The sequence below is a fragment of the Salvelinus sp. IW2-2015 genome, linkage group LG5 (genome assembly GCF_002910315.2).
Source record: "Salvelinus sp. IW2-2015 linkage group LG5, ASM291031v2, whole genome shotgun sequence".
In the NCBI taxonomy this organism is placed as follows: Eukaryota; Metazoa; Chordata; class Actinopteri; order Salmoniformes; family Salmonidae; genus Salvelinus; species Salvelinus sp. IW2-2015.
This window is the reverse complement of record NC_036844.1, coordinates 7986310-8008185: the sequence shown is the minus strand read 5'-3', so window position 1 is coordinate 8008185 and position 21876 is coordinate 7986310. Positions and strand designations below refer to the sequence as shown.

The following is a 21876-nucleotide window of genomic DNA, read 5'->3' as shown; positions in this document are numbered from 1 at the left end:
CAACTGTACCGGCGTCTTATGGGCCAGCGATTTGCTGATGTCAAGGTACCCCGTGGTGGCGGTAGGGTTATGGTATGGGCAGGCACAAGCTACGGACAACGAACACACTTGCATTTTATCAATGGCAACTTGAATGCACAGAGACACCGTGACAAGATCCTGAGGCACATTGTTGTGCCATTCATCCACCACCATCAATTTATGTTTCAGAATGAAAAAGCACGGCTCCATGTTGCAAGGATCTGTACACAATTCCTGGAAGCTGAAAATGTCCCAGYTCTTCCATGGCCTGAATATACACCAGACATGTTACCCATTGAGCACGTTTGGGAAGCTCTAGATTGACAGCGTGTTCCAGCTCCCACCAATATMCAGTAACTTCGCACAGCCATTGAAGAGGAGTTGGACAACATTCCACAGGCCACAGTCAACAGCCTGATCAACTCCATGTGAAGGAGATGTCTCGCGCTACATGAGGCAAAAGGAGGTCACACCAGATACTGACTGGTTTTCTAATCCACGCCCCTACATTATTTTTGTTGTTTTATTTTACCCCCTTTTTCTCCCCAATTTCGATCTTGTCTCATYGCTGCAACTCCCCAACGGACTCGGGAGAGGCAAAGGTGGAGTCATGCGTCSTCCAAACGTGACCCGCCTAACCGCACTCCTTAACATCCGCCCGCTTAACCCGGAAGCCAGCTGCACCAATGTGTCGGAGGAAACACCKTTCAACTGGCGACCACGGTCAGCCTGCAGGCACCTGGCCCTCAACAAGGAGTTGCTTGGGCGCGATGAGCCAACCCTAGGCTACAATATTCTGCCCATATGAAAACATTTATTTTAGGCCATAACTGAACCAATTTCTTTAGGCTATTTATAGAATATTCTGCCCATATGAACGAATGCATATACAATATTTGTAGCCATACGTGATTTAATGAAAAGCAGTAAACATACACATTCAATAATATACTCATGAACACAATCAGGCAATAGTTAACATACTCAACATTGCTTCACAATCTTTAATAACAGACTCATAAACACAATCACTCAATATTCTACAGCTGGCTTCACTGCTTCCCCGGGAAACTCAACATATTGTAGCAGACGAAGCGGGGGAAGGAGTTAGCTTCTGTTGCAGTTTTCGTAGTAAAAAGTGACATGTTGTGGCGGTACTTCGCCTATTGGGATAGTCTACCTGTTGGGATACCTACAACTGTGTCTCTCTCAGTCTTTCCACTCTCTSTCCTCCTCCATCCTTCCCTCTCTATCTTTTTCTCTCCCTCCATCCCTCTTAGTCTGTTACCTCCATCCGTCACTCTCTCTCTCTCTCACTCTCACTCTCACTCTCACTCCCTGCTTCTCTCTCTCAGCCTGTCTCTCTCCCCTCATCTCTCTATGGCTGTGGATATGAGTCATAGAGCAACAGCAGCAGGCAGTGAATTCAAAAAAAGGTGACAGACAAGATGGCGGGAGACAGCGCAGTGGTGTTTTGGAAAATGTTTTCCTTCGGCCCTTCCTTGCACAGATTAGTAATCTAATATGATCAAATTGGTAAAAGTAATACGAAGAAACCACACTTGCTAACTCCTGTCCTACTTTATAAGATTAGTGTTCGCTACATGGGATGAGAGCTGTTTTATGCTCAGTGTGTGTGTGTGCGTGCGTGCGTGCGTGCGTGTGTGTGTGTACGTGTGCGTGTGTGTGCGCGTGCGTGTGTAATACAGAGAGATCCCCAGTATGCACACTGTAAAGAGTTGTACAGCATCAGCATATAATCTTTGGACCCCCAACACCTCCCATTTCCATATCCAATCAGGCTTATTGCCGCCTGCTGCACATTTTGCACAGAGGGCTAAACGGAGGCTCTTCACAGAGGGCTACAGAAACATCCAAGTACATAGAACTACAGCATAAACACAAGCGGTTACACAATACATTGACTTCAATGGCAGTCGGAGAGGGAAGAATAGAGAGAGGTAGGAGAGAGGTAGAGAAGAGAGAGAGAGAGAGAGAGAGAGAGAGAGAGAGGAGAGAGAGAGAAGGAGAGGAGAGAGAGAGGAGAGGAGAGAGAGAGAAGAGACGAGAGACGGAAGGGGAGAAGAGAGGAGAGAGCGAGAGAGAGAAGAGAAGAGAGAGTAGAGAAGAGAGACAGAGAGAGGAGACTGAGAGGAAAGGGAGGAGAAGAAAGAGAGAGAGAGAGAGAGAGAGAGAGAGGAGAGAGAGGAAGAGAGAGAGAGAGAGAGAGAGAGAGAGAGAGAGAGAGAGGGTGGAGGACAAGTGTTTTCATGTCTTCCGGTTGTAAAAGCCAATCACAGCAGACTGTTGATTTTGAAGAGGGTTCAAAAACCCAAAAAGTACACTTCAGGAAACGCAAACAAGCACTATTGTCCTGATTTCTAAAAGCGTGAGACAACCAGTCCCAATACAGTTACTTCAGAGGTTCTCCACAACAACTCCTTCCAACTCCCTCCTCCTCCATTTCTATTCTGCCCTTACTGTTTCCTCATCCCTTGCTGCTATTACTCCAAAATAGTAGGAAAGAGAATTTAGAAGTCAGGGGTTTGGAATAACTGTGATCCGTGGGAGTGGAGTCCTTAAACTCCTCATTTATTAAAACAGCAGCGACTGCTTTCCCCCAGCGAGGCTGAATAATGGCACACAGTCTGCCAGATTKAATTTTTGATGGTGAATAAATTATGGATGGCAGAGAATAACTCTGTTAATATATTAGCCATGAGTTTGTCATAAGTGTTTTATCGTACCGTAGGAATGAACTCATCGCTGTATCCCTCTGTCTATACATCCCCATCGCAGATGGAATCTAAATCTGATATCTGCCATCAGAGAACTTTGTCTCTTGTGATACATCATCATCATCACTCCATCTTTGTCACCCTCCTATCGCTACAATCACCTGTTATTTTTTTTATCATCTTACATTTTTTTGGGGGGGGGGGGCTTACAGCACCTGGTATTCCCAGGCGGTCTCCCATCTAAGTACTAACCAAGCCTGACCCTGCTTAGCTACCAAGATCAGACAAGATCATGTGTTTTCAGGGTGGTATGGTCACAAGTGTATAAAAAAAAAGCCTGTTTCTCTCCAAATTACAACCTTGGCTCATCGCTGCAACTCCAAAATGGGCTCGGTAGAGGGGAAGGTCGAGTCATGCGTCCTACGAAACATGACCCGCCTGGCCGCACTACATCTTATCGCACAACCCGCCTTAACCCAGAAGTCAACCGCACCGATGTGTTGGAGGAAACACAGTTAAGCTGACATCAGCGTGCAGGCGTCCGGACCTGCCACAAGAAGTCGCTAGAGCACAACGACCCAAGGAAAGCCCCCTGATCAAACCCTCCCCTAAACCGAACGGTGCTGGGACAATTGTGCGCCGTCCTATGGTGCTCCCGGACTCAGCCGGCTGTGACACAGCCTGGTATCGAACCCCAGGCTGTAGTGGGGGAGGGTGCACTGCAGATCTTTTGACCGCAGAACCACTTCTTTTCTCTCATATGTGTCTACTGTATMTCTCTCACCTGCGCACTCTTCTATTCCATCCCTATTTTCCCTACAGTGCTCAGATTCATACAAAGATGAGTCGACAAACCTGGTTCTCCAGGTATACATACACCAGACACTCATTTGAAAGACAGAATCAAAACCAGCCGAGCAGACACTCAGGCCCCTGAGGACCAGAGTCACCCATCCCTGTCGAACACTGTGAGCCAAGGGGAAACTATAAATGTATCTGAGGCATCCTTCCCTCCAGTTGCCTCAAGTCAATTAAAAKAACTATTAACCTTGGGACACCTGATGGCGCCTGGCCTATAAAGACGTCATTAATGCTCTCTGTTAGTCGAACTGCACTCGTTAGTGGGTAAATATATGACACCGGTTTGCAGAGGAAACAGCCCTATTTGGTTGAGAACAGACCCAATAATGCGACTGGGGAGAGCACTACTCAGTCAGGGAGACACAACTCAWTCACCAGGGCTTCACCATGTGTCTTTAACACAAAGACAAATAGGATTTCCATGCTTTGTATATGACAGATGATACCGTGCCATGTTTCCTAGTTTAATGCTGTAACGGTAGGCTAACACAGGGSGGCATCTCAAAGAACCTTTCAGTTTGAGCAAGGTCCTTTATAGAACCATTCTCCATAAACGTTCTATAAAGAACCATGAAAAGGAATTCTATATAGCCCCCAAACAGGTTGAATCCATAGCGAAACCCTTTTTTGGTGCTATAGAGAACCTTCAGAAAAAGGTTCCATATAGCACCAAAAAAGTGTTCCGCTATGGTTGCAAGCCAAATAACACATAGTTGGCACGATATAGAACCATTTTGTTTTTAGTGTGTGTGCTTGTCTGTGTGTGTGTGTGCACGTATGTACGCTTGCACACGTGTGGGTGTGTACTCACTTGTATGCTGCCCATGTGTGTGCGTGTTCATGTGTGCATGAAAGAACCCCTTGATTAATAGGGAAGCCGGGTAACAGAGAGGTCCATTATGCCGGGGAGCTGTGCAGCTCTTGTGCGTCTCTATAAGAGTAGGACTTAACCTAACATCTCTATTTGATAACAGTAGCACCAGCCCAGGCAGGCTAGCAAGCGACAGAAGCCACATGAATGGGTGCTCCATTTCAGACAGATTGAAATCACCWCCAGGAAACCGAACACTTCTCATTTCACTTATATGGACTGTGTTCCAAATAGCACCCTATTCACTAAGTAGTGCACTACTTTTGACCAGGGCCCATGGGGCTGTTATTTTAGATGCAGACATGGAGATATAAACCAATCTGTCCAAAACAGTAGGGCAGCCGAGGTGTCTATCAAGATGATTGAACCGTTCAAGATGATTGAACAGAGGAAGGCACGCAAACTGTAAACAGCACATCAAGACACACACACACACAGCATATTGTTTTGGATGAACAAAAATAACAGGAAATGTCTTGAGGGCAGAAATATCTATATGATGCCAAGCAGGCAGCATATGAAGGAGAAAATACTATCCAATCTTCAATTTGCCCCTGGTTATAATGTGTGGGTGAGACAGWGTGAGAGAAGGTAAAGAGGTAGAGATTCAAAAGAGAGGGAGGTAGAGAGAAACACTGGAAAGGGTGTGTAAGTGTGTGTAAGAGAGACATGGAGTGTCTGATGAAAATACCACTCTTAAAATATAGTTTCTCTCACTCACTCTCTTCCTCTGTCTCTGTCTCTCTCTGCCTGAAGTGCAAGTTCAAGTTTTTTATTGTCACATGCACAAGTACAGTGAAACTCTTCACTCCCTCTCTCTCTCTCCACCTTTCTCTCTCTCTCGCCCTCTCTCTCGCTCTCTCCCTCTCAAGCAACTATGCTGTACCTTGACGAGCAGCTCAAAATCGTGATGTATCTGTCAGAGGCTCCAGGAGGTATAACCTTGCCATCATCTCATTCTCTTATCATCTCATTCCTTTAATTTCTCCATTCCTTTCACCACTGCTCCCCTGTACACACACGCACACACGCACAGACACAATTGGTTTACTTTACAATTGCTTTAAGAGGTTAACACTACACCACTGGGAACTGCCTGTATCCATCCATCCATCCATCCACTCTCTCTCTCTCGCTCTCTCTCTCTCTCTCATCACTCTTTCCAACTACCCTTTGTCTGTCTCTATGTGGATGCTGTCCATGGTTCTGAAATAGTCTGTTGGAGTGTAATGTACACTGGATTTCTTTCTGACACTTTCCGTGGGGCTGAAGATCTTTGCGACTCTAAACACGCAGAAAATGTGGGTTCGTTGGGAAGGGTGCTGGTTCTATGTGGAACCACAATGACTCAAAGAACCCGTCGAGCTCTTCAATGGTTCTTTACAGTTCACAAAAGGGTTCTCTGCTCTCTAAGTGATAATTAAAATGTAGGGGAKCRGCCCGTGAGAATATTTTGGGGTGTGGTTTGCGCCCAGCTGTTTTTTGTGGAACCGTTTGTGAGAGTGTGATGTGTTGTGTTATATTGTTTCATATTACAAAGTGAGAAGAACGAACTTGTGTCATCAGGTGAGGTGAAGGCTTCTGAGCTGTACCATAATGCTCAGGTATATTCCTGAGATCACTCTGGCCCTGTGGGAGTATGATTCATGGAAAAATCGGATCCATGMCTTTTGGCACATCCATTTGTGGTATCAGGCTGGGTGAAGAAGTAGTTGGGTTCTGTCAATTTGGCCAAAATATGCAGAGGTRGACTAATGTTGATTATTTTGTTGTGTATCTGCTGCTCAGAGGGAGAGGGTGCTTCCAGTCTCGGGATGAAAGGGTGTCCTGCTCTGCTCTCCGACGGAGTGCCACTGAWAGGAGAGTTAACCGCGTTGGGGTTCAGAGTTAAGGTGGATCAATTGTAGTTTGGGATCCCCTGGTGTCTGTGATGCACACCGTTCGGTGCGACACAGACCCGGTGGCAAGTGTGGCAAAACCCTGAGTGTTTCTCAAAATGCGTACTACCGTGCTCCGAGCATGCAAATTGGAGAAGGGGAGGGTCGGAGTATGAGTCCAAATCAAAGTAAGCGAAACGGCGCATTGAGGGCACTTCTGGAATGCGTGCTCCATTTGTACATATTTTGAAACATGCATCGATGCAAGCTTCAATTGAAAGTATGCAAAAAGAAATTACACAGCCAAGTAAAACATTATGCTAAATTTATTGAAATCAATGGCGTCCATTATTTGAGCTGAAGCAACAGAAAATACCACTTCAACTTCGGAATTAAGTTTCCTATTCACATCTCATATGATATAAGAACAAAGATTAGGAATTTACTGAACATAAATGTAATGTTTGTGTGTGGTTCAAAAGTAAAAYTCATGTCGGCATTCGATATTATTGAAGGAGAATGCGGTCCTTATCGAGTTACACAAATCCACGAGGAGTCAGTGTTTAAACAAGTCAGCCATATCAGCTATGGTTTTCAAAAAGGCAGTAAACGAGGCTGAATGAACTGCTTTGCTGCCAGACAAGTCTCCGCTGATAGCCAGGTGTAGCGGTCCTAAAGGATTCACTCCATGGTGCTGAAAGGAAAGCTCCTCTGTCGGGACAGCTTTATGTACAGTAGGCCCTAACAGTTTGCGGGCACCAGTTTGTCACCGTTATTGTGCAATTAATATATTGTTTAGTGTTATGTGGTGTACTGATTTTTCTGGCAATGCATCTAGAAAAATTGGTTGAGTTTGTGCCACCAAAATGTACATGCTAAAATCTCAAAATAACCTTAAAAAGGGTTATATATAGCACCATATAGGTTCCATTTAGAACCTTATGAGCATGGTTCTTTAAAGAACCTTAATAAAAACGTTTCTACATAGCACCAAAAAGGGTTTTGCTATGGTTACAAGCCAAATAACCCATATCTGGTACTATTTAAAAAATACAATTATATAGAGACCCTTTATAAGATTTCACTCTCTCTTACTCTCATTGTCAATGTCTCTTCTGATCAACGAGGATGGAAACAAAGACTGAATGGCATATAGAAGAACAGAGCCAAAGAAAGAAGCCAATGCTGTTGTCATCTGTAGCCTTGCATCTAGCACTTACACAATGGTTTCCCTTTAACAGTGAATACACACACACACACACACACACAACACGAACAACACACGCACACAGCACACGCCGCACACACACACGCACGCACGCACGCACACATACACACGCACGCACGCACACACACACACATAACACACACGCACACACACAACACAACGCACGCACGCACGCATACACACGCACGCACGCACACGCCCAGATACACATGCACCACACCTCAACAGCACACACATGCACTCACACACACATAGACACTTACAGTATGCGACTCTCAGAAGTGCAWTATTTCTCAAACACACATTCACATTAGCATGCACATATTAATATCCAAACAGAGAACTTTCTAAGCACTCTCCCTTGGGACATACCAAGATGGAGTTACACTACCATCGTCCCATAGTCCCACATGGGACGATGGTAGAGTAACTCCATCTTGGTATGTCCCGAGGGAGTGTGCCTAGTTAGTTCTCTGTGGTTTCTACTGACTCCTCGTGGATTTGTGTAACTCGATAAGAAMCGCATTCTCCTTCAGTCACACAATTAAAATTTCACAATAAAAATAGACCGACCGGCTTGATTCGGTCTTATGTAGGAACATTTGAATATTATTATTTTTTTTACATTGGATAAACTCAGAGCTACAAAATGGTATATCATACACTACAGTTGAGGAACTATGGGAAAGTAATTCTGCTTTGAAAGTTGATAAACTTGTAACCTCACTTTTGAGAAAATGGCCCCTGAATGTTGTGGTACCTAATGGAGAACTCTTCTTTGTCTACACCCATTCAGCATTGTTCACACCCTCTTAAGCTTTAGCCCCATCCATCTCTTTAAGGATTCACATGTGAGGCCAAGTACTTAACAACCAAAGATTYCAAGACTAAAGGCTGGTTTATWCTACGGGTGTGTTCGTGAATTTRATCTGGAGTGCCAGAGTGTGCTCTGGGCATTCTTAAACTCAGAGCGTTGTCAGATTGTGCGTTTGTAAATTCAGAGCGCACACTGGATGCTCTGRCCCGAGGAGTAGGGTTGATCCGAGTGTTCTGACTTAACAACAGCAGTCAAGCACCCAAGCTAACGTTGGCTAGCTTGCTAGCTACTTCYAGACACAAATGAGAGAACAGCTCACTCTGAMCATTTTACTCGYCCTAGCAGAGCTGGTTAGGCTGTTTTTATGTTATCCAGAGTGTTGGTGACTGYAACTGTGCTGCTGGCAACAATTTAAGTATGCTTTTTTGCCAACGTTTACTGACACTGGCCATATTCAACGGGTGTTGRGCGTTCGTAAATATGTCAGTTATTCTGCRCTCTGGCACACTCAGATGAGAGTCCTCTGAAATTGGAGAAGCTAGCCAGAGCGAATTTATCAGCTACGTCTATTGACAGTTTGTTGCAGTCACATCAGAAAACATTCTATTGAAATAGTTACTTGCGTAGTGGAGTATTTTGTTTAGATATGCAGCTAGCTAGCTAAACAATGAGCCATAATCCCAACTCATAACATTACTACCCTGCATGAATCTGCAGGTAGCTAACCAAGTTCAATGCTAGCCAGCTGACATTAGGCTATAACTAGCAATGCAAATGGATCTGAGATTCAAATCAAATTACTACACAGATCATACACGTAACATTAGCTAGCTAACTAACAGTACACTTTAACTTGAAGCAAAAAAACGACTTTCTGCCAAAAGTATAAATGTTATTATCTGACAATGTAGCTGGCTAGACTATCTTACCGGCATATATGGATGGACGCTACTCCCTCTCTGTCACGGATGCAATGGTTTCCCTTTGTTTGAAGATGTAATCCGGAGACAGGTTTTATACAACAGCGTTCTTGTGTTCTCTTTTGGACTCCGTCTGCATATTTGCAATCAAACGGCAGAATTTTCTCCATCCCTTAGCTATCATACTCTAATTCCACTGATTCAAAACTCGGCCTCCAGAAAGTGAGGAGCAACATTATGCAGTTCTACTATGTGATATATTAAAAAAAAACTGTGTTAGAAAGGATTACCTACACATACTGACCAGCTCATGTTATGACAGAAGTGCTACATGGCAGACCAATCCGAACTCATTACACGGCATATCAAGCCCACACATGATCTCAGCCAATCATGGCTAGCGGGAAGGTTTCTGACTTTTTCCATGGCTAAACCAACTAGGCTCTTAATTGAACAATTGTATTTGTATTTACAGATGGCATACAAGTTTGTTATTAAGGCACATTAAAGTTCAAATGTTCCAGAAGGCTTTTCTGCCAAAAAATGCATTTTGATTTCTAAAAGAAAGTTTACTTTCAAATAACGCTCCTGTGAAGTAGTGACGGGCGACATGTTTCCTGAAAGGAGTCACAAATGTCAATGTCACTACACATCAAATTGTTAATGATCTAAAAATAGCCAAAATAATATGAATGAAAATATGAAATCTCCAGTAACATCCTAAAATATCTATTATGTGATGAAATCCCAAGAAATGCGTTACAATTCATAATGGCATGCATCAATAATTGTTGAGGTGACTTGGAGGTGAATGATTTCCACGCTGCTGTTAATATAAAACTGCTTCAAACTAAAATCAATGAGTCTGAAGGTTTGTTTTTTTCCCCTCAATAAACATAGTAAACCCCTCCTTATGGAGCAGCATGGATTGATTAAACACACACATGCTGCTTCGGGACTCTCACACATTCACAAAGACCAGCAGAGGCATACATTAACAAAACCTTCAAATGCACTTGCACAAACTGAAGCACCTTCTAACATTCTCACACGTTCGCTCACACATTCACACTCAACTGCAGAGGCATACAAACAAGTAGCAAGCCCTCAGCCCCGTGTGTGCTGTGCGTGCATGTGTATGTTCCTTTAAGTTAATGTGCGCGGATGGGTTGTGGGTGTGTGTGTGTGTGTGTGTGTGTGTGTGTGTGTGGTGTGTGTGTGTGTGTGTGTGGTGTGTGTGTGTGTGTGTGTGTGTGTGTGTGTGTGTGTGTGGTGTGTGTGTGTGTGTGTGTGTGTGTGGTGACGAAACTTTGCACCTGTAAAATTTGATGTTAGACACCCCGACCACACAGAGAACAGTATCTCAGAGAGAGAGAGAGGGGTATTTTTGGTTGTTAGAACAGTGATTTTACACTGAGAGAACACGAACAGGGAAATCAGAGGCCTACTGAATCAGGAACCACTCCCTTTTTGCTGCTTCTTTTGCAACCTGGGACCAACTACCTCTCTCTGTGTGTCTGTGTGTGTGTCTGTGTGCGTGTCTGTGTGTGTCTGTGTCTGTATGCGTGTACAGGAGTGCGTACGGGAGTGTTTGACCTCAGCAGGTCCCCCGCAGATGGAGAGACATCAAATGATCCGTGCTTAATTTGAGGATCCGGCACCTCTCAGTTTTGGACTGTTTAGTTCCGGAACATATTTGGCCGATCCGGTACMTCTCGTGGCATGAAAACTAATGTTCACTTAATGTTCACAATGTACAAGTTAGAATAAAAGTGTTCAAAGTTAATTTGAGTTTCCTCTTCGTTAATTATCCTCCAAATAAAAAAAACAGAATGTGAAAAAGTATCTAGATTTTCAACCCATGCCTGATATTCTAAGAGTTGATTCGGTTTGGGCTGGCCATTGGCTTATGGTTTGCCCAAAATTGGAACATATGTTTGATACCAACTCGTGAATGTGGCAGTGTGAGAAGCGCTTCTGTATTGCTCACAGAACTAGAATGAGATTCCCTTTCTATGATCTCTCTCCCTCTCTCTGCTCTGATAGACATGAGCCTGAAACTCTCATTTTTCCAGCATTGCACTTCATCATCATTTAATCCTTATAGAATCACAGCCGCGCGAAGGGTTCTGGAGGAGCTGCAGCACCCCTGATAAATTGAAATAAATTTGCCAAAGTTATAGAATTACTTGTCTGTTCAAAAAGAAATGAAATAATTCTGAATAGCCTACTACACCATGAGAATGCCCATAACGTAATTTAGACACAAAGGATCAATAGCTTCTTTTAACTAGAACTGCTGGGACTCGAGGGACCCCCATTCAAGCTAATGAGCAGTCATTCTGACTGCAACATTCTAACAGCGTAATTAATGCATTTAATATATGCTATCGCAAAAAAACTAAGAATTGGGTGTTCATGTTTATGAAGACCATGTTTTTTTATTTTAATAAAACGTTAGCCTTTTCATTCGTTTATGTTACTGTAGGCTACACGTAAAAAAAATTATACACAAACATTCAAGTGTTCAATTTTTTTTATTTGTAGAGCGCTTTTGTTACAACTATGAAACAGAAAGCACATGTGTTGGAACAGGGTAACAGCTTATTTTAATAATTACTAATTAAATCAAATGCAGTGCTCACAGGCAACTACACACAAACAAACAAGATCCCACAAAATKTACTTTATAAAATATTTAGGCAGCCTTTTCCCACTGGGTTTTTATGGGATCTTGTTTGTTTGTGTGTAGTTGCCTGTGAGCACTGCATTTGATTTCACGTTTCGTTTTTTTAATGTATTGTTTTGGTGAGTTTCTCTAATAAACATGTGGAACTCTACGCACGCTGCGCCTTGGTCCGTTAATTCTACAAACGATCGTGACAGAAGATCCCACCACTCACGGACCAAGCAGCGTGCTCAGGAGGAGAGGGTATCCTGGGCCTGGGAGGATATCCAAGAGTTGAGGACATCCTGGACTTGGGAGGAGATAATGGCAGGAGACGAAAGCCTTCCATGGAAACAGACGCAAGCGGTGAAAGGACAGCGACAACGCCGGGGTTCGCGGCCACAACGAAAGCCCAAGAAGCAGCCTCAAACATTTTTTGGAGGGGGGCACACGGGGTGGTCGGCGAAGTTGAGGTGTGAGTCAGAGACCGTCGAGGATTTATTGGACAAATTGGAGGAGAGTGAACGGATGGGAGAGTTAGAGACCTTCGAGGAGTTGTTGGACAAATTGGAGGAGAGTGAAGCGAGAGAGCTGTTGGTTTGGCGTAGTATGCACGGCATTCGCCCTGAGGAGCGTGTTAGCCATCCGATGCCACCTGTGCCAGCTCCCCATACTCGTCCTGAGGAGTGTGTCATTTGTTCTCCGGTAGCATGTGGGCCGGTTCTACGCACCAGGTCTCCAGTGCGCCTCCACAGCCCAGTACGTCCTGTGCTAGATCCCCGCACTCACCGTGCGGAGTGTGTCATCGTTCCGCCACCCTCTGTGCCAGTTCTACACAACAGGTCTCCAGTACACCTCCACAGCCCAGTACATCCTGTGCTAGCTCCCCGCACTCACCATGCGGAGTGTGTCATCGTTCCGGCACCATCTGTGCCAGCTCTACGCACCAGGTCTCCAGTGCGCCTCCACAGCCCAGTACATCCTGTGCCTGCTCCTCGCACTCTCCCTCAAGTGAGCCGTCCCAGTCAGGGACGTCCTGTGCTTGCTCCTCGCACTCTCCCTGAAGTGCGTGTCACCAGTCAGGTACGTCCCGTGCCTGCTCCTCGCACTAGGCCTCCAGTGCGCCTTCCCAGTCCGGTACGTCCTGTACCTGCTCTTCGCAGCAGCTATCTACTGCGTGTCAAGCATACGGTACCACCTGTGCCGGCTCCACGCCCAGAGCTTCCGGCGACGGTCCCCAGTCCAGAGCTTCAGGCGACGGTCCCCAGTCCAGAGCTTCAGGTGACGAGTCCCAGTCCAGAGCTTCCGGCGACGAGTCCCAGTCCAGAGCTTCCGGCGACGGTTCACAGTCCGGAACCTCCTGAGACGGTCCACAGTCCGGAACCTCCTGCAACGGTCCACAGTCCAGAACCTCCAGCTCCATGGCAGGAGTCTTCCTCTGCGCCGATGTCCAGTCAAGCCACGGCGTCCAGTCCCGCGCCATGGCATGAGCCTCCAGCGAGAGTTCCTAGTCCAAAGCCTCCAGCGAGGGTTCCTAGTCCAGAGCCTCCAGTGACGGTCCCCAGTCCAGAGCTTCCGGCGATGGTTCCCAGTCCAGAGCCTCCTGCGAGGGTTCCCAGTCCACTGTCACGCCCTGACCATAGAGATCCTTCTATTCTCTATGTTGGTTAGGTCGGGGTGTGACCATGGTGGGTTATCTAGGTTATTATTTGTCTATGTTGGCCCGGTATGGTTCCCAATCAGAGGCAGCTGTTTATCGTTGTCTCTGATTGGGGATCATATTTAGGCAGCCTTTTTTCCACTGGGTTTTTGTGGGATCTTGTTTGTTTGTGTGTAGTTGCCTGTGAGCACTGCATTTGATTTCACGTTTAGTTTTTTTCTGTATATTTTGGTGAGTTTCTTTAATTAAACATGTGGAACTCTACGCATGCTGCGCCTTGGTCCGTTAATTCTAAAAACGACCGTGACAGGTGGTCTATGGTGATAGGTGGGATGGGCTGAGAGTGGCTGAGGGTTAGGACTAAAGAGCTTATGTTTGGTACTGTATTATTGTATGTGACTGCTTTATATAAAAGGACCATGTATGAAAAATGTGAATGCAAAATGTGTATGTAAAATGTATGTGTATATGTCAAATGTATATGTATATGTAGCAGAAAAGCTGTTAAAGAAATATATATATATTCGTCCTTCGAAGAGGGGGAGGTTGTTGGAGGGGTTAATAATTTTTTTTAAAGGAAAAATATAACTAAAAAGTTAATTTAAAAAAGAACCTGACTCTGCCATCGGCATGGCGCARCAGGAACTGGGATTCGTCRGACCAGAAACGTTTAATTCTCTTCTCAATTGACCAGTGTCGGTGATCATGTGCCCACTGGAGCTTCTTCTTGTTTTTAGCTGATCGCAATGGAACCTGGTGTGGTCGTCTGCAGCAATAACCGTTATAATGATAGATGACTTGTGCATTCCAAAATGTTGTTCTGCACACCACTGTTGTACTGAGCCATTATTTGTCTGTTTGTGGCCTCAAGCAAATGTGGTGACACACAAAGCAACTCAAACATTGAAATTGCATCAATGATTTAAAACACTTCTATACAGCTCTGTTTCCACGTCTTTTGTGATGCGGTTCAAAATGACATGACAATTGTGTCAGAGATTTGAACGACCCTGTTCCATGCTGGCTGAAGACCTAGCTAGCAAGTAACTAGCTAATACCAGACACAGATGAAAGGGGAGACATATAAGTATCTTTGCCATAGAGCAATAGTGTAAACGTTGAAACATATTTGCTGACACCCTACAGTCAAATTTTGTCACCAGTAGAGTAGCTATCTAGCTATATAAACCACGCCCCTCTGCAAACACGCCTTCTCCGATGTTGGTTACAAGGTGGTACTTATTTAAATTAGGTAAGAGAATATAATTTTACCATTTGTGTATTAMAATTWGAGTTAGGGTGATGTCACCTTATCCCTTTAATAATCCCACTTTCTGAATCCAACTGTTTGACATGGGGGACATGACCAGTAACTTTATGAAACAACAGTACATTTTATATTTTAGTCATCATACTTTCATCTGCTTTCAATCAAACAGCATCCAATTTCACAAAAAAAACATGATATGACAGGTTATTTACTTTTAACATGTATTAAACAGAACAGATTAAACAGAATGACATTTACTCTCATGGGGGGGCAAAAATAACTATCTGAAAGCCACAACCCTACTAAGCCACGCCTCCAGTCTTCTGATCTAACCCAGTGGATCGTAGCTCAATAACCCAGCATCAACAACCCAAYTTAAAGAAAACAATGGGTTGTTTGGGACCCAACTGGCTGGGTCAAAATAAACCAATGTGTGTTCTGTCCAATATTTACCCAAATTGGGTTGTTTCTAACTCAGCATTTCGTTGAGTGGCCTGTGGATTCCAAAACAGCATTCATGGAACTCGGAGGTGAATAGCCAATATCACACAGTCCAAGTCCAAAGTCTCTTTTCCYCTTTCTCGGCTATTTCTCGATCTGTGAAGCAATTTCAACTCCAGAGAATAGCACTGTCTCTTCTGAGGCTTGCATTGAGGGAAACAAAATAACCTATTAGCCACCCACTTGATATACAGCTGGGTTTACAAACTGTGACAGGAACAAGAAGTGCCATAGCCAGGGGAGAGAGAGATGGGGAGAGAGAGGGGAGCTCCACTGCTACTCCCACGGAATAGAGCGCTGCACCCAAATACAGTGTGGCTATCTGGGATCCTTGGGAAGTCCCTACCTATTGAAGTTGACATTTCACATGGTTAAGGTAATCGTTAATGTTTGGGTTAGGGGAAGGTAAGGGTTATGGTTCTGTTTAAGGTTGGGGTTAGRATAACAATAGCGGTTGAGGTTAAGGTTAGGGTTTAGGGAATGGACATCCAAGGATTCGATTAGCACCTAGCCTTCTAGCGGGAAGCAAAAGAAATACTGCGCCAAAGTTGCACCTGTCTTTCTGGCGCTCTATACAAAATCTATAAAGACTACCAATACAGCGCACAGCTGCGCGAGGAAAATGTGTACGAGGAGGGTAGGTACATACCTGGTTTTTATGCCGTGGTCCATCTTCGAGTTCCAAAGTGCTGTTCATGATTCCCCATCGGCCATTTACCATTCTCTGGAGAACCTTTAGACCAGAACCGCCTGTTGGTACGAGGCGGGGGTGAAGGAGAACGCTCTATTTTTTTGTATCTTTCCAGGCGATCTACTACATAGAAAGGGGTGTTAGCTCTAAGTGTTCGCGCACAGAGGTAGAGAGAAGCTTAACAACTTCTCGACGACAGGGGCTGGCTACGGTTCTAGCAGGAGTGGCGGGGAACTATACATAGTCAACTCATATGTAACGTACTTACAGAACTGAACTTCGATTCTTCGGATTTTCTTCTGTTATTTTTTTTTTACCGTTACCCTCTACATGCAACGACGGATAACAATCAGAGATTCTGAGATTAAAGTCCAAGTAGTAGAGAATCCAATAGAAAAGCCACTTGGAAAGCCGGTCATCCAAATAAATTTGTCTGGGAAAAAAAGATCTCCTTTGCGGTCTCCAATCGTTCAGGAAGTGCAAACTAGGTGTTATCCTCAGTATTGATGAAATAGTAAAAAATAATTAAAACGTCTGGTTAGTTAATTCCAGACTGTGTCACGTTTTGAGTGAAAAGGAGAAAGCCAAGGTGCAGTAGCCTATCGCCTGATCTCTTGCTATGCGGTCCACTTCATTCCTGCACTATCCACTGCTGACTATGAGGCTCCGGTCGGCGGCGCCGCGGAACAGATGAGGGATAAAAGCCTGCCCTAGTTTAGGAGCTGATCTGCATGAGGAGGGTTATTTCACACAGATGCTTTTGACAAGAGCGGTGCAGGGGCCAGATTAGCGGGCTCAATTTGTGTGCTGCCGCGCGGCGCTGCGTTCCTTTGAAGCTGTCATGCGCGCGGCACGTTCCACCCAGGCTCCGGTTCTGCTCCGTTCTGTCTGCTGTGCCCTCCACGCGCAGCTGGCTGCTGCTGTACACTGCTTTCCCTGGCCCCCGAGACTCCTTCACTCTGCAGAAACCAATATGCGACAAGATAACAGAACAAAACGCACACGAGACTATTGTGGGTAGATACAACTCTCAATAGAATGTACTGATAAATGAATGCAGTCCATCTATTCCTCTCTTTCTCTTTCTCCCAAATCGTATGTGTTGTGTTGCTACAACAGGCTACAGACGAAACATCTGCGTTGAAGCAAAAGCAAGTGCTTGCCTGATTCATTTAAGCTACTTGTTTTTCATAGCATGTGGATGCCCAAAATGTATGTGCCATTTAAGCAGCAACATCACCTACATTTGATGGATACCTAACTCTGATAACAGGTTATTAAATGGAGTAGGTCTTTAAAATAGTAGGAAACACAGTTCCATTGTGTTTATTTGTTACACCACATGCATGCTGTACTTGAAACTTGCAAAGCGTTTCCATGTAGTTGTTAAAAGTGTATCCCTATAGGTGCAGAGAAAATGTAATTTTTCCATAGACATCAAGTTGTATTAATAAAAACATTAGTTTAATATATTTAATTAACCGTGCACGATTCCCCTGGATAAAAAGCATTTCATCATATTGATAGGTATTGATTTAGCATAACGAAATGAGATACCACACTTGATACCATAAATAAATAAAAATGCCTTGAGGATATCACTAGTGTTATTAACTGCCTATCAACTGACAAAATGGACACATTGACTTGATATCAGCAGCTGTGCGTGGATAAAACCCCTCGGAAAGGAAAGCCAAGTCCGAAAAAAAAGCCATATAATCGCGTTGTTTGCTCTATAACCTGTTAGTTCATATGCCTTGACACCGTAATATATAGGCCTAAGGTCGGAACAATAAGAAGACGCAGTGGCAGAATAAATTCAACCACACCTTTGTTTCATCACAGAACCGGAATATGACCAACCGCATTGTCAAGCAAGTTAATGTTTCCGACATTCTCGGACTAATACAAAAAATACTGATTTAGATCCACGGAGAGTTACCACAAGTCACAAAAGAAAACAGGCGCTACCTCCACTATTCCAGCACAATTTCAACATACTCCAATCACATATGTTTAGGAATACCTTGCAAAATACCTAGGGGAGGGGTGATCTAAAGCAGGGGAGGGTTGTCAACCTTTTTTTGTTCTTTGGGGAGGGTTGTATGTTTTTTTTATTGGGCACAGGGGAGGGTAGTGCGTTTTTTTTCTTGTTAACATTCGCTCTTTTGCAGGTTTTACTGTATAATTTCTTCCATCCTAGCCAATTTTCATCATCTGCTTGCATGCTCCCTATATGAAGATGTTTTGGTACTTCCCTCATGCACTGCCCTTTTCCGTGTGCTAACTACTATACCACAGGTCAGTACAGTCTACCAGTCTAACGGTCTCCCCTATTGATCTTGTTTAGGGACAATACAATTATCCTACAACACCACAATGCAACGCATACTTGCATTATTGTTTTCAAGTAAATACAAAATTCTACTTTTGGTTGCAGTGAAAATGGAATTTAAATAATGGCGCAAAAGCCCTGTAATTTAAATGTAATTTGAATTTGAATTCGATTTGGATCAGTTGTGGGTCTACACACCACAGTATATAAAGTCTAGAAAGACACAGTAGCCGGCCAGTCTGGCTGTATTTTTACTGCTGATACTGAATGCGCTGTCTGTTTCAGAAGATCTTAATCCCAAATCGTCCTATAATAATGTGTCTCACAACAGGCACAGTTATTCAGGAATGCTTAACACGCGCTCTGCCTCCTCTCCAATCCGAGTGGCCATTCCTCGCGCACCTAGAATCGAAAGCTTAGCCCAAATATGTGTAATTTAACTTTTAAAATGTATTTTCTTTTATATGTGGCATAAACACACCCAGTCACAATGTTTTAATCTGATTAGGCAAATTCAAAAGTCTCCCGTAATCATGTGCACGTTCATCCATAATATAATTCCAGTATCCTCAAAATGGCTTGACGTTAAAAAACACCAGAGTTGATGTCCGCAGTCCCACGGCAATCGAATTAGCATAATAAAAACATCATCAAAATCAGTCAGTTTAAACTAGAGATATATTTTTGTTATTGAATGGGCTGTGTCTCAATTCACGGCATCCGCTGATGTCGTCCTTTCGCATCTGCGCATCTGCAGGGAAAAGTGGCAGAGACAGAGCAGTGTTTGTCAGACCATGAGACATCCCGAAAATCGGTATTCTCACGAAACGTCTGTAGCGTCCGAACAGTTTGGGCTACAAACTATTATGACCGCTACATAGCAAGAGGCTTGTCTGAAGTTGGTACATCTCCCAACCTCTTTCTTTAATATCACCCCTTTCTTGAAAAGTTAGTCTCTCTAAAACACAAAACATGTTGGTTGTTTTGCTATAGGACACCCACAAGCCTCACAAGACTATTCTGAATGTAGCCAGGTACCAGTTAAAAAAAATAATGGAAGTATGCAGTTGAAGTCAGAAGTTTACATACACTTTAGCCAAGTAGATTTAAACTCAGTTTTTCACAATTCCTGACATTTAATCCTAGTACAAATTCCATGTTTTAGGTCAATCCAGTTAGGAGCACCACTTTATTTTAAGAATGTGAAATGTCAGAATAATAGTAGAGAGAATGATTTATTTCAGCTTTCATTTCTTTCATCACATATCAGGTGGGTCAGAAGATTACATACACTCAATTAGTATTTGGTAGCATTGCCTTTAAATTGTTTAACTTGGGTCAAACGTTTCGGGTAGCCTTCCACAAGCTTCCCCTTTTGTGGGGAAAAACTCATTCTGATTGGCTGTGCCTGGCTCCCCAGTGGGTGGGCCTGGCTGCCGAGTGGGTGGGCCTATGCCCTCCCAGGCCCACCCATGGCTGCACCTCTGCCCAGTCATGTGAAATCCATAGATTAGGGCCTAATGAATTTACTTCAATTGACTGATTTCCTTATATGAACTGTAACTTAGTAAAATCTTTGAAATTATTGCATTTTGATTTAGATTTTAGTTTAATAAAAAAAAGTAATGTCCCTTTTTCAGGACCCTGTCTTTCAAAGATAATTTGTAAAAATCCAAAAGCTTCACAGATCTTCATTGTAAAGGGTTTAACACTGTTTCCCATGCTTGTTCAATGATCTATAAACAATTAATGAACATGCACCTGTGGAACGGTCGTTAAGACACTAACAGCTTACAGACGGTAGGCAATTAAGGTCACAATTATGAAAACTTTGGACACCAAAGAGGCCTTTCTACTGACTCTGAAAAACACCAAAAGAAAGATGCCCAGGATCCCTGCTCATCTGCATGAACGTGCCTTAAGCATGCTGCAAGGAGGCATGAGGACTGCAGATGTGGCCAGGGCAATAAATTGCAATGTCCGTACTCTGAGACGCCTAAGACAGCGCTACAGGGAGACAGGACGGACAGCTAATTGTCCTCGCAGTGGCAGACCACGTGTGACAACACCTGCACAGGATCGGTACATTCGAACATCACACCTGCGGGACAGGTACAGGATGGCAACATCAACTTCCCGAGTTACACCAGGAACGCACAATCCCTCCATCAGTGCTCAGACTGTCCGCAATAGGCTGAGAGAGGCTGGACTGAGTGCTTGTAGGCCTGTCATAAGGCAGGTCCTCACCAGACATCACCAGCAACAATGTTGCCTATGAGCACAAACCCACCGTCGCTGGACCAGACAGGACTGGCAAAAACTGCTCTTCACTGATGAGTCGCGGTTTTGTCTCACCAGGGGTGATGGTCGGATTCGCGGTAATCGTCGAAGGAATGAGCGTTACACCGGGGCCTGTACTCTGGAGCGGGATCGATTTGGAGGTGGAGGGTCCGTCATGGTCTGCGGCGGTGTGTCACAGCTTGTTGTCATTGCAGGCAATCTCAACGCTGTGCGTTACAGGGAAGACATCCTTCTCCCTCATGTGGTACCTTTCCCGCAGGCTCACCCTGACACGACCCTCCAGCATGACAATGCCACCAGCCATACTGCTCGTTCTGTGCGTGATTTCCTGCAAGACAGGAATGTCAGTGTTCTGCCATGGTCAGCGACGAGCCCGGATCTCAATCCCATTGAGCACGTCTGGGACCTGTTGGATCGGAGGGTGAGGGMTWGGGCCWTTTCGCCCCAGAAATGTCCGGGAACTTGCAGGTGYCTTGGTGGAAGAGTGGGGTAACATCTCACAGCAAGAACTGGCAAATCTGGTGCAGTCCATGAGGAGGAGATGCACTGCAGTACTTAATGCAGCTGGTGGCCACACCAGATACTGACTGTTACTTTAATTTTCACCCCGCCCCCTTTGTTCAGGGACACATTATTCTATTTCTGTTAGTCACATGTCTGTGGAACTTGTTCAGGTTATGTCTCAGTTGTTAAATCTTGTTATGTTCAAACAAATATTTACACATCATAAGTTTGCTGAAAATAAACCTAGTTGACAGTGAGACGACGTTTCTTTTTTTGTTGAGTTTATATATGAAGTAGTTACTGAATGTGCTTCTATGTGACCAAATTCAATGTTTCATCAAATATATTTTTTTTTATACCTTAAGGGGTAAAACTCTAAATCAAATAGCTTAATGATCCTTGGCATGACAGTCTTAAAACAATTACATACTGTATGTTMGTTTCCGAGTAAAGTAGCCTGTTTTGGAAAGAAATGTCACGGCATCATGGGAAAGCATCCAGTTTACTAGGCTACAGCTGAAATAAGTTATGATGAACTTCACAGGGTGGTGAAAGTGCACAGTGATGAGGCTGATGCTCCTTTCAATAAATATGGAGTCTTTTTCTGGTGACA

The 21876-nt window shown here is 44.2% G+C and overlaps 1 protein-coding gene and 1 pseudogene across 1 annotated transcript in view; both read right to left on the bottom strand.

Annotated features, from left to right (window-relative positions):
* LOC111964475 (fibrinogen C domain-containing protein 1-like) overlaps window positions 1–17211 on the bottom strand; it is a 273359-nt gene extending 256148 nt beyond the window's left edge. The window contains exon 1 of the mRNA XM_070443759.1: window positions 16082–17211. Coding sequence (XP_070299860.1) covers window positions 16082–16153 — 72 coding nt within the window. The 5' untranslated portion in view covers window positions 16154–17211. The remainder of the gene's footprint in view (window positions 1–16081) is intronic.
* On the bottom strand, window positions 2963–3081 carry LOC111964537 (5S ribosomal RNA; annotated as a pseudogene).
* Window positions 17212–21876: the final 4665 nt, after the last annotated feature.